This window comes from Anser brachyrhynchus (assembly GCF_964034855.1).
Source record: "Anser brachyrhynchus genome assembly, chromosome: 5".
Lineage (NCBI taxonomy): Eukaryota > Metazoa > Chordata > Aves > Anseriformes > Anatidae > Anser > Anser brachyrhynchus.
In genome coordinates, this window is record NC_137699.1 from 7303534 (window position 1) to 7317163 (window position 13630).

General features: G+C 35.7%; 1 protein-coding gene across 27 annotated transcripts in view; it reads left to right on the forward strand.

Annotated features, from left to right (window-relative positions):
• Nucleotides 1–13630, forward strand: part of CCDC73 (coiled-coil domain containing 73) — a 94180-nt gene that overhangs the window by 78990 nt on the left and 1560 nt on the right. For all 27 annotated transcript variants that reach the window (XM_080594760.1, XM_080594761.1, XM_080594754.1 and 24 more), the window contains 4 exons: nucleotides 713–844; nucleotides 4831–4987; nucleotides 6188–7741; nucleotides 10649–10782. In XM_080594760.1, the coding sequence (XP_080450886.1) occupies nucleotides 713–844; nucleotides 4831–4987; nucleotides 6188–7741; nucleotides 10649–10782 (1977 nt within the window). The remainder of the gene's footprint in view (nucleotides 1–712; nucleotides 845–4830; nucleotides 4988–6187; nucleotides 7742–10648; nucleotides 10783–13630) is intronic.

A 13630-nucleotide genomic window follows, 5' to 3' on the forward strand; every position in this document is an offset into this window, starting at 1 on the left:
GAGGAGAAAAGATTCCATCTTACTAATTTCTAGCAGAGGCTTATACCATAGTTTCTTGTATAGACATGGAAATTGGCCCTGTTTATTTCTCAGGAAAGTTTCTATCTTCTCTTTAGAAGACACCTCCCCACCCCAAATTTTTCTACTGTGGCTAACTAGAAATTTGGACTTTTAATTTCTTAAAGCCTAGCATCATGATGGATAACATTAACATTACACACTGCTCTGAAAATATTTGTTAATGAAATAACCAACACTTCTACAGAAATACCTTTACTTGAGGCTATTTACAGAAGTAGTTCCATGCAAATTACTTGTTATATATATATATATTATGTTATATATATTATATTATATTATATTATATTATGTTATATATATTACTTGAAAATGTAGATAGAGAATGAATATTGACTAGCATGTTTATCTTTGAGCAGGAAAAAAAAAGCTACAAATACAAATCCTACCTTTTTGAGAGTTACAACCTGAAGTAAATGATGAACAAAGCCCAAATTAAAAAAAAAAGAAAAAAGAGAGATGATAATATGATTAAAATCTTGGTGTGAATGAAAAGTTTCAAAATTGTCTTATTTTCTGCATTCCTCAGCATCTATACTTCCTTCTAAGTTGTTGATACTGCTGTAACATGCGTTTTTTCATATTTGAACTTGCAGAAAAGATTTACGCATGTGTGTTTTCTGCTTTGTTATAGGAGGCAAATATGAGAAGAGAGATAGCCACTATTAAAAACGAGCTGAATTCCCTTAAGGGGGATCAAGGACATCTTGAAGATTATCCTCCTCCTCGGGGAAACCAGCATGCTGAGCAAGTGGAAAGTCTGCAGGTAAGTGTATCTAATAGCTGCAGTACTTTGCATTTCTTCCTAAAAATAAATTAATTAACCTTAGAGAATGAGAGACATGACAGTTTTTCTAGTCTGGCTCTTGTGTCCACTGATCTTCCCTTGACATTACTTAAGCCTAAAAATTTCTCTGATGTAGCCAATGATCCAAGACCCCATTAAAATTTACTGTACCCAGAAAAAGTTTCCCTTTCTTCTAGAGGACACTTTTACCACAGAAACTTGGGATGTTCATTACTTTAGTAAATACATGCATTACATTATTTAAGATAATTGCTATCTATCTTTCCTAAATCATATTTCACAAATGTATTTTGCATAGGTGCTTTTCAAATGCTATGTGTAGATCCACTGCCCCTTTACATGCATGCAAGTTCCCTGTAATTGTGGAAGTTCAAATCGACTTCTACTCAGAGGAACAAATTTCAGCCTATGTAACATGGGACAGATCAGAATTTTCATCTTATCAACAAATAGATAATCTAAGGCCTTTAATTTTAGTTCAAACAAACTAAACAGCCTTTGTTTTGCTTCTTCTGTTTAAGAATCAAAGGCATAGTGACAAGTGACAAGTTACGCAGGAGGTAGATGGCTGGTTTACGCAGTGCAGCTTGAAATGAATTTAGCTTGTGTTGCTGCGTGAGCCAAGTCCACGTTCAGTTCTATATTCAGGGCACGTATGAGAAGTCAGCAGGTGATAAGGTTCATGAAGATGGTCTTTTGGAGCGAAAGGATAAACACTTAGCACTATAGCTATGTGTTAGCTCCCACTTAAACTGGATTGCAAATTTATATTCCGGTCTTTTGTAAGACTGAAAAATATAGAGTCATAAGCTATAAGAAGCTATCTGTGTGTGTTGAGTATAATCTGTTGTTTGGTTGAGCATTGACTATATCTCTTTTCCATTCATTTTTACGTTCAGATAATGGTTTATCCTTCACAGAAGGGAAAACTCATTTTGAGTATCTATGATTTTTGCTTTCAGTGTTAGGAAGACACCGGGTAAAAACTTACTGATGTTGTCGTTGTTTTTTCAGAACTAGGCTGTGAATTGGCAGTGAAAATGACAAACTTAAAAAAAAAAAAAAAAAAAAAAAAAAAAAAGGATTTAGAAGAACAAATGAATTTCTTCACGATACATGTATGCTATGTTTATAGCACACATCCATACATATACATACATCTGGTGTGTGATTAATAATGCATTGGAAATTAGACTCGATGTGAGTACTCATCACGCAATAACTGTATGAATTCTCCAAGGTATAATGTAGAATTATAGGATGGAGTTGTGTAACTTTGAAAAAACATTTTTTCTGAACTAAAATGAAATATAAATTATGTTTAAGATGTAGAAACAAAGCATGCTATTAGCCATTTATGAGAAACAGTACTCGTGCTTACTAAAAAAATCCCATGTGTTTGAAGGTAGATAAGCTTGAAGCATCTGCTTAAAAATGGAAAAAATAAATAAATGGAGGTGTCATCTAAATATTTATCTTTACCTAGCGTACACTGAATTGCCATACTGCTTTGTGTGGTATGATCGTAAGATTTCAAAAGCTTGACAGGTTAGGCTGAGTGAAATCCACAGTGGAACACTGCCAAGAAATTAGAGAATATGCAGCAGATCGTATTGATCATCCTAATTTGTAGTATTTCATCTTGTATTAGTAATGAGGTAGTGTCTTGTATAACATAAAAGGACAGTGTTGTCGGCTATGTTTAGATAGCGTTGGCTATGGTTTAGATGAAGGAAGCATTGCAAGAAAATAAAAATGTATTTATTTTTACACCTAGTACCATCTGAAGTCCCTGTGATTATTTGTGGGGCATGAAATTTCACAAGTATGTAAACTTAATACTAATCACCTGTGGAACAGGAATTAAGCAAAAACCTTCTTTTAAAGAAAAGTACAATGTCAGACCTTATTTCAGAGCCACGTTCATACCTGAATAATTACACCTACGTTGACTTATGCATTACAATTTAGTTAAACTAAATGTGAACCATGGTAAAGTTAAATATAACTTGTAATGCAGTTGTGTACCACTACAGAACAGGGCTACACCTAGCAGCAGGCTATTTTTATTACTGTGCTCGTAATACATGCTGGGAGATCTGGTTTTGAGAAAGCTTTCAATTTCATACCATGAAATATGTTGTTGAGGGAAAAGTCATCTTAGGTAGATGTATGTTGTGTAGATGTATTTTACTAACTTACAGGGGGAGAGAAATAAAATCGAGATTTGGAGTTTTGATGTTTAGGCATCTTACACATTATTTTTGAAAGGATGAACAGGTGTTTGAAGTTCACAGAAACTAGGTGTAGTCAGCCCTTCAGAAAATCTGGAGAGGAATCATGCAGTCTTTCTCCCTTTCTAAGAACATCTTATCAGGTTTGTTTCAGATCCATTCAACAGTTCAGCCCATACCAACAAATGGGGTAGGTTATATTGCGGTAGTTCTATACCTGTACAAAACGAAGTTATGTGGGGTTGTTTTTTGTTTCTGTCTAAAGAAACAGCTCTTAGAAGCAGTAGGGTATGAAAAGACTATAGCTTTTATGAAAGAAAGAGTAAGTTTCTAGTATTTGTATTTGAAAAGAAAAGCTTTAAAATGTGATGCCAAGGCTGCATATAACCAAGAAGCAGAACCAACTAATTAAAAGATTAAAAAACAAAAAAGATTTAATATTTATGATTTCAAGTTAGAGTCTTTACAGGGGAGATGATTTACCCCACCCCCACCCAAAAAGAGGAAAAAAATCAAACAAATTGAAGGTGGAGTATTTGGCAAAGAAAACTGATTTCAGTTCCTCACCATTTGCCATGACTCCTCCCTTCCCCAAATCAGCAAAGCTGGGAGCATCAAGATGTTTCTGTGACCTGTAGAAAATCGTTTCCTGCAGATTTGTGTTGTACATCATCTACTACCACACCACTGCAATAATCCTATTTTTCACCTCTGCCTATGCACCTCCCCACATTTTACAATATACTTTGTCCTCCCCAGAGATCCGATGCAAAGCATAGCTCTTGTAACTCCCTCCCACATGCCAGCCTTCCTTCTGCAACACCTCCAGCCACCCAAGTATCTTCAGCTTCTTCTCTTGTCTTTTATGGACTAAGCAGTGCCCCTGCTCCCTCCCACAGCTACCAACTTTTATCTGAGCCAGCATGTGCTCCTGCCTTCAGCTGTCAAGAACAGAACAGATAAACGATGTCTTGTCTTTTCCCTTTTTCTTTTTTTTTTTTTTTGTGTGTGTGTGTATGTGGAAGGAGGGAGGGAGGGAGGAGGGCTAGGCGAGTGGATGCATTGTTTTTTTTTGTTTAGGGTGTTTCTTCAGTTCAGCTTCCAGTTGTCACAGAACTTCATGGAATTTAACATCTTTCAGGCTTCTACTCCTGTTGAGTTCAATTGTTCAGGTTCAAAATCCAGCTGAGAGGGAATGAGGAATGAGCAGTTTAATAAAGTGAAAATTCATAAGTCATATTTGCCTATGAAACAGTTAAAAATCCCACGTGGTTTGTTGGAAGAAGAAAAAAGTGTTAATGTGTGTATGCATGTGTTTGAGTGTAATTAGCAATTATTATTAGCAGGTTTTTTCCACGTGTAATTACTGAGCAGGTCACTGATCTAGCCTGCAAACAGAGGGAGTAATCCAGTCAGTAGATGTTGAAAACATCTTCCTTCCTCTGAAAAACTCTGTCAATCAGTGTAAATTTTTTTTTTCCTGTGGACTGTAATATAGTAGGGCCTAATTTCTTTCCTGCCTTTCTAGGGTGCTGACCTGTCTCTCTTTTTTTTTTTTTTCCTTCCCATTTACATTAACTTTGCGTATTTCAGGAGAATGGTCTTTGGCTTTCATCAGAATAGTAAAGACTAATTCAGGTCTTGAATTTAAATTTAATCAGACTCTAGTAGTTTATTAAACTATGTATAATTTTTTCCCCCTTATGCTAGAGTGGTCAAGAACCATCAAAATACAGTGAAATGCAGACTACTCAGAAGGAAAACGAGAGTATGCAATCTATACTAAGAAAAGACAGTATTCTTGGACATGAAGATGAAATTGAAGTAAAAAACTCCTTAAACATTGAGGAATTACAGATAGAACAAAGTAATAAGATTACGCTGATAGTAGAGATAAGTAATATTGTTGATAAAAAGATAACTATTTACATTACAGTATATGGTAAGAGAATGCTTGAGTCCTGAATCAAATATTTTTTCTACTAACGACAGTTAAATTCTTGGTGTCAGTAATGCTAATCTGTGGTAAATTCACAAGGCTCTGAACGAAAGTACAGTACTTCTGGTGGCTGCCCTGGGACATAAAGTAAGATCTGTGTATTGTCACTCCTCAAGCTGTTGCAATACCTTCTCCTGTATGCCAGTTAAGAAGTGAGTAAGGGTTAAGAAGAACTATGTATTTAAAAGTGTATGGAAGCAAAAACAAGGAAAAACTTCCCCTTTCCCATAAAACAATGAAAATGTGCACAAGAGTGCTTGCACTGCACCTGACAGTGAAGGTCTGTTCGTGGGGAATAATACTTTAATACACACACAATACTTTCCTATACAAAGTACTTTATAACTCCACTAAGTAATTTTTTGAAGCCTAAAGAAAATGTACTTAAGTCTTTAATGCTTCGTTTCTAAAATTGTAACAAAGATAAGTGGAAATTTAAAAGATTCTTGACTGTAAAATTATTGCTTTAAAGGATCACTGCTCATAGCATCCAAGCGTATTTTTCAGAAAACACCTTTCTGATATGGAAATGCTTTAGTTATTCCTCACTGGCTCACTGCCATCAAGTTGTAGCAGATTGCTTTTGGTATGAACATAGTTGCTTAATTGGGTTTGACTTCTGTTTTGGTTTTTATTAGCTAGAAATGCCACTTCCAAAAAACAAAGACAAATAGTCGCACTAGTAGACCACTGACTAACTTTGTTAGATACACATGGGTTGATTAAGTGTGTTATAGTTTCATAATGAAGACCCCTTTCAACAAGGCTGGCAAATACCAACTGGGAAATATTTCAATATATATTCAATATAATCCATGACTAAACTGTACGGAATGTTAATATATTTTCTGTTTGAACAGGCTATAAATATTTTGCAAATTACAATAATATTTATCTTCAGTAATTTTTTGCTTTATTTGTATGTGTTTTAAAATATTGCTCTAATGTAAGAAAAATCTGTATTGATACTAATCTTGAATCTATATTTTGGAAGCTTTAAACTGTGAAAACAATGCTTTATTTAACCTCTTCATCATCTATTGCTAACTAGAGAATACACTTTAACAGATTTACAAGTTCTTGAAAACAGTTTTAAGGATGAAATTAATGTTGCTAGCCGTTATGAAGAAAAGCAAAGGGAGGTTTCTCCCAGGAATACCCTCTGCACAGATACTGATTTAATTACCCAAGGACAGACCTCGGAAATACGTGTCACTGAGTGCAAAGAAGCAGAAAATCTAGAAACTACATATAGAATGTTACTGGAGGAAAGCAATGCAAAATTAGAACAAAAGCTACAGGACAGCACTGATCCAGTGGCAGCATGCCACACAGAAACAAGAAAGGTATTTTTAGACAGCACTGACGCAGCTTTCTATGAGAAAAATGCAAGTCAAGACACCAATTCTAGTAAGCAAGAATTGTATAACACTACACATGAATCAATTTGTACTGAGGCAGACAAACAATCAGATACTATAGAGCACAACAGTGCCCTTATGCCTGAAGCATCTGAAAAAGAGTCTGAAGCAGTTATCTGCATTGAGAAGAATGTTGTGTGTGAGAGAATGACTGATAATCATCAAGCAAAAGAATTCAATTTTGGCATCCTTCCTTATGCTAAGGAGAATTCTCAGATAGAATACCAGAAATGTAGCTTGCTGGACAGTGATAATTATGTAGGTAACAGATTACATAGAACAGAAAAAAACTTGTTAAAGGTGAGTGGTTTACATAGAGATAAATTTCCTTTTAAACAGACGCATGTAGATGCTGAAGACAGAAATTACAATGACAAAGACAGAAACATGAACAGAAATAGTGCACTAAGGAGTACTGGTATTCCAGCCACTGATGCTCAAAATATACCCTCTGTTTGTTGTGATAATGCAAGTGCCAGTGCTGCTGCAAAAGAACACAGCAGTAATATGCCTGTTTCAGGTACTTCAAATTCATGCCCTGAAACAGTAGATAGAGGAATAAATGTGGATGACAGGCACAGCAAACAAACTGAACAAGGCAGTACTGAGCAATCAGGAGGTGATACAAATACATGCACTCCGAATGCTGAAGCTGTATCTCCAGTAAAGGCTGCTGATCTTGAAATAACTGTTCATAAAGTCCCAACAGATGGAATTAGTACAGATAAACTTTTTCTGTGTGAAAAACTTAATGATGATATTCAGATACAGTTCATCAAAAATGGACATTCCCTGGAGATTAATGATAATTCAATAAATAATACATTGTTAAAAGAGAAAAAAGGATCGCTGCACAGTACAGATCCAGGAAGGAAGTTTGCTGAGGGTCACCTGAAAGAATCATGCTCTTTACCCATGAGAACATCTGGAAATTTAGTAAATGTAAGTGGAAGGTCATCCTTTGATCTTTCAACTTCAGATAAAAAAGCTGAGAAAACTCCAGTACACTTCAATTTTTTAGACCTTGGTTCTTGTTCAAGAGTAAATCAAATGAGAAGTCAAGTTACATGGACTTCAGCTTCCAAAGAACCTCCTGTTTTGAAAGAGAAACTACCATGCCTAGTGGAAAACAGAAAGGTTATTTCAAAAGCACCGTGTCAAAGTCCCAATGAAAATGTTGCCAAGAGAGAAAAAGGACTAGGTAAGAAAAAAGTATGTTTTGAAGTATGTATTGACTAGGTTTTAAAAAAATAACCAAAATGTGTTTTTTTTTTTCTGCATTTAAGTAGTGTAGCATTAGAAAACATGTTGTCATTTTTGTGGAAAAAAAAAACACACAACAAAACAAAAAAAAAAACAACTGATAGATGAAAGATAACCTGAGAAATCTCATAGTATAAATGCAGCTAAGTAGCTTTTTTTTTTATTTAATCAATTTAAATAACTTGATTAAATCAACTTTTTCTCCTATTTCCCTTAGAGAAAGAAAAGCAGTGCAATGACAAACGGAATTTTATAGGCATTTGTAACCCTAATGTGGTGTGTATTTATATACTTTATTGTGTATCTTCAAATCAGATGGACACTCAGAACCATCTGAATGAGTGAAAGATTATTCTCTGAAGCTTTGTAAATCACAGTAGGCTGTTGGGAGTTCTCAATGAGGTTTTTCATCTTTTGGTGTTGACACTATGTGATTACTTGCTGAGCAATATTTTGCCTTCATAAAAATAAACATTTTATTCCACATTTATACATCATTACTGAAATGCAGGAAGAACTATATTTTAGATTTGTTTTGCAATAAGATTACTTGCTAGATTACTCCTGTATTTATTTACTAAAAGTGCCATTTTAAAACTCAATCTCTTACCAAAGTAATAAAAACATTACTATATCCACAGTAAAATGACTTCAAAATGTTTGTAGATATTCCTCTACTTCAGCAACTGGATAGAATAAAAGGTATTTTAAGCATTGCCTTCCTTTCTCAAAATAAAGCTTGTATGTGGATTCTATACTTAACGCATACATGCTGTAAGCTTGAAAAAACAGATAATCTGTTAGCCTCTGGAACAAATTAAAGCCCCACTTTTGTTGAAAAAATGGTGTTTTGGTTGCTTAGATGTTTTCCAAAAGAGCTAGGCCTGCAATGTAGGGTGTTTGTATCTATTTCAGGTTTTGCTGATGTAGTGCTTTGTACTTCGCCCCTTCAGTGTATGAACAGAATGGAACCCAACCCCTTAGTTTTGCAGCCAGTGGCAGTGAGATGGAAAACCATCCGTCTGTTTTCCTAATATTGTTCACATATTATGATTTCAAGTTTATAGGTTATTTTGTTTCTGTAGTTGGCCTCTTGCATGTGTTTATTTCTATACACACAATTATTTGAAGTTCAGTTTCAGATGAGCCTCTGTCACTAAAATAAAAGTAGCAAGGTAGCAGTATCCTAATCTCAGATGGCACATTATTTTTATTAATGTGAATTTCAATAGTAGTTTCAAGAAAATAAATGCACTGTTGTGATGTTCTTTCTGGAAGAAGGGCTTGCCCTATTTGAAGTTCTTCCATGCATCATTCCTCCTTTTCTTGTCAGACACCTTTTGTATGCAAAGTGGAGTAATTCCAAGAAGTGAGTCTGACAAGTTCATCCAAAGGAGCCAGTAGGGATTTGAATATGACTCTAATAGCACAAATGAGTTGCCTAGTCACCAGTACAGTCACCAGACCTCTTTAATTCTGGCCAAACTTCCCAGCTGAGGATCTTGGGCTGTGTTCCAGATCTGCCTCTCCCTCTTGTCATACTGCCTAATTTATATAGGTCCCTACTTCTGCTTGCTGGCCCCTCTGAATCCTGCACCTCTTGGAGAGCAGAAAATCTTACTGACAGGGCACCTAAGAATTAATCATTGTGGTACACTTAGTACTGCAATTTCCAAGATATATTGTGTATTTTTTTCAAAATATTTTCCCAGATGGGAAGAGCATTGGAATTTTGTAAGCCTGTCAGAGGGAATTCCTTCTACGGCCTAACCAAAATGTAAAATCTGCTATTTATACAACAATTCTGGTTCTAGGGAGCAGCTATGCCATGCTGAGTAGAGGAATGAATACAGAATGGTCAGAATCTTCCTGGGAAGACACTGAAAAAGAAATCAAACACAAACCCCAAACCCTTTTCCTCTCTTCCCACCTGCTTCTGCTCCTGCTCCTGTTAATCCTCCACTCCCCTCTCTCTCAAAAAAAAAAAAAAAAAAAAAAAATTTAAAATCAACTATATTGCACAAACTTGAGGTAAAGTATATTTTTATAGCAAAGTAGTGATTTTACTGTTATACCAGTAATTGACAGGCATCTGTGTAGTGACAAAACAGCTACTGTTTGCATTATGAGTGATTTTGGAAGTACGCATATGTTTTCATCCTGCAGCTAGTTTGATAGCGGTTTCAACAGTCTGCTGGTAGTACATAAAGCCCCCGCAGGACTGGAGCCTTATACTCTGCTACATTTCATCTGCTTATCTTTCCTTTTTACCTTTAGTAGATAACTATAGCCTGATTCCATGAAATCAGGTGTATCTATTTACTAGAAGACTCCTTATTTAAAAGATATTTTTTGTCTGTCTAAACACCTTTGTATTTAGAATGTCTTTATTTCAAGTCATCCGTAATATGATGTTGGGATGGCAGCAATTATGTATCTTATTATCATTATCAGAAGGTGGGTCTTTAAAGATGTGCTGTTTGAGAAAAGGTATCTTCAGTTAGAATATTAAGCATACATACGTGTTTTCTATAAATTGCAATTTTCATGTCATTAACTTGATAGGTGAAAATGACACAGAACAACTTTAATCAAAATAGAACCATACCTCATCTTTAGAGACAAAGTAGATGCAGAAGTATGTGAAATTAAAATAATAATAATAAAAAAGTAAGAGTCTGCAACAGAGGTTTGGTGAATTAAAACAAAAATCCTTGAGTGGTGTGTCTTTTTTCTTTTTTTTTTTTTTTTTTTAAGATCAGAGGTAAACCAGAAATTTAGTTGCTTTACAATTAGTGCCTAGAGACTAAATTGCAGTTGTTACCATTTCCGTTTTGTCAATCAGGTTCTATCAGTTCTAACAGAGCTGCCGACACTTTGAGTACCTCTAGTATCCACCGAGACCCCCAGGGAGACCCTAGTGAGGAATGGAATGCTACAGCAAAGACTTTTTATGATTCTTCTTTTCCCACAGAACACGTAAGTCAATTAAAAATATTGCAGACCAGACCTCAGTGAGCTAATTCCACAGATATTTGTACAACTGTACGCATCTGGATACTTTAAGACTGAGTCAATCTCCAAAATAATATCAAAAGGGCAACAAGGCACCATTTTTCACAATTAAGGTTGATAGAAAGCAGCAGGAAAAAGTCACAGCATATGAATCAAACAGATGCTAACCAGCCTGTTTGGGAGGGGAAGAAGTGGGTAGTTCATTGTGTACCTTAATAAAAATCATCACCTAAAGTAGTAAAAGTAGGAGTTTAAATAAAAGGGGGGGGTGGAGGGAAGTATCATGTGGAAGTATAAAAACATTCTTTCCTTTATTACTTGATAGGAACATCTTATTTAAAAGAATCAGCTAAAAATTCAGCGTACCTACAAATGAGACCCTATCAGTTTATTCCACGACAGCAATTACATAGTGCCATATTTTATGTTATCTTACTGATTAGCATGATATTATACAAATGTGTAAAAGCGGATAATTAAAAAGAAAGCATTTTCTTTCCCACTAAGACAAGTTTGTTCAGAATGATGCTACCAGTGGCTCATACTGCACTTTTAGATCTGTTAAACTCTCCTACTGTGTGGAGCTTGAACAGTTTTAATTGCTGTATTAGGGTTAGACCTAATACTAAACATAATATTCAAGACTGATACAATAATTTACAACTGCAATTGACCTTCCTCTCCAGAAGAGGTTCTAGAAGAGTTTCTCAGGTAGTTACGGCTGCGTCTTCTGGGTGAGGTTTGAGATTAGGGTGTATAGTGTTTGCAGTTGACAAAGTTGGCTGACTTCAGGAGACTTAATCGGTTCTCTTTAGTGCTACTAGCATTCATGTTCTCTGAAATTAGGAAGTAAAGAGTAATGTTGGTCAACTTTCCCAATAAGACTACATTTGGGAATGACAATGAAGTGGATTTTTCGGAGAATACCAAACATTATGGTGATACTTACCATGTCTCCTGCTTTTGCTCATTGAGGTGGAGCCAGGAACCGATCAGTTAAAGCTCTTGCTCAGGAATTAAAACTCTTGCTCTTCCTTGCTTGTTTCTCCCTCACTCTCAGCTGAGAACTTTTGGTAAGGAGTAGACTAAGCGTCTAATTTACAGCTAGTAAGAAGTTGTATTTCATTTTCTGATTGTGGTTATTATCTTTTTGTCATCTACAAATTAAAGCTCTTTATGTGCAGTCTAAGTAAAAGCTGAGACAGACAAGAACAGTTTCTTGCTGATTTGACCTTAGATTAGATTTGAAGTCTCTGCCTGTTCTGCAGTCTGCAGCCTGCTCCTTCCTTTGTTGGTGCTGTTCTAGCACCTCCTTTTCTTAAATTTTTCATAATATTTGACTGATACAAAAAAGCTTTGAGGAGATTAAACATAGGCTCAGCAGTCGTTTTTGCTGCTCAGCTGAGTTGTTCTGATTGTACATTCATCACTAGAGCAGACTTGTGCCTTCTTCCATTTGGGTAACTCCATTTAACCAAAATACAACACTAAAGCGATAGAAAATAAAAAGAAATGCTACAGATGTATTTGAAATTCTAGAAAAAACATGCAGAACTGTTTTAAATATTAGTCTGCATATGCCCGAGTCCCAAGGTAAGGATGAATCAGAGTGCTGAACTCAGTTTACACACAAGTCATTAACCACGTAGCCATACTATTCAGCAATACAAGTTTTTATGCATTTGCCATGGTATTAAAGAGAACTTACCATATTCTTCAGCATGGGCAGTAAGATGCATTGTTTTACGTGTATTTCATTGTGAAAATGCTGAGGATTTTTAGTTTGACATGGATTTTTTTCTAATATTAGTCTGTGACAATGGGGTTTATATATACATATTACCTAATTGCAATTACTTCTCCAGAGGTCTAAATGTTTGGTGTCTTCAGTAAAATCCAAGTAGCATGGCATGGCTTTATTTCATTGGCAATACGATATGAGTAATACTTATATTAAAGATTTTTTTTTCTCTTGGATAGTTAGCATAGCACAGATGCAGCCCCATGTGTAGTGCCACAGATTTTGACTAGTGATTTGCAGTGAAGTATCATTAATTTCTGTCTGAGGCCTTGGGAAAGTGTATGTGTACAGCACTGGAATTAACAGATTGGAAGTTACTTCCTCAGTGAAACAGATTAGTCCTTGCTGAACCTAGTATCAGAACCAAAAGCATGGCAGTAACATTGTAGGTGCAACAACTTAACTGAACAATTTGCATTGTTTACAGTTAGTGTTTCAAACTTAAAGACATGCTTGTGTGCTAGGGAAGGAAAGCTTACTAATTATTAGCTCACCCAATGATATGCTGTCCCACTACACATCTTCATGCTTTTAAATTTCCTTTTATTTAAAAAAGAAAGATTTGTGCTAAGCTAAAAACAGGTCTGCTAAAACCATGGACCATGCCTTTCAATTGATTGGGGCATGAGTGCCTACTATTCAAAAATAACTGAGCAGAGTGAGGAGGCCTCACCTCACAATCCCTGTAACAGAATTACATGCAAGGTAATTAGACAAGTAGTCTCTACTGCATGCAAAGTATTAGACATCCCCTTCTACATCCCCAGCAACCACTGCAACGTTGGCCCTGTGTAATATGCTCTGTTGTGAACTTGTGCTCAGACAGGTGCCTGCTCCATGCTGGCCTCCCCAGGAACCACACGGTGTTGGGTTATGGGGGTAAACTCAGCACTGCTTCCCTACTTTCTGGTCATGTGCTTGATCAGGGTATATATGAAATACTGACGAAATAATAACTATTTGGAGAACAAGAAGATCTTCAATGTACAAAACCAACTGCTTACAGACCTT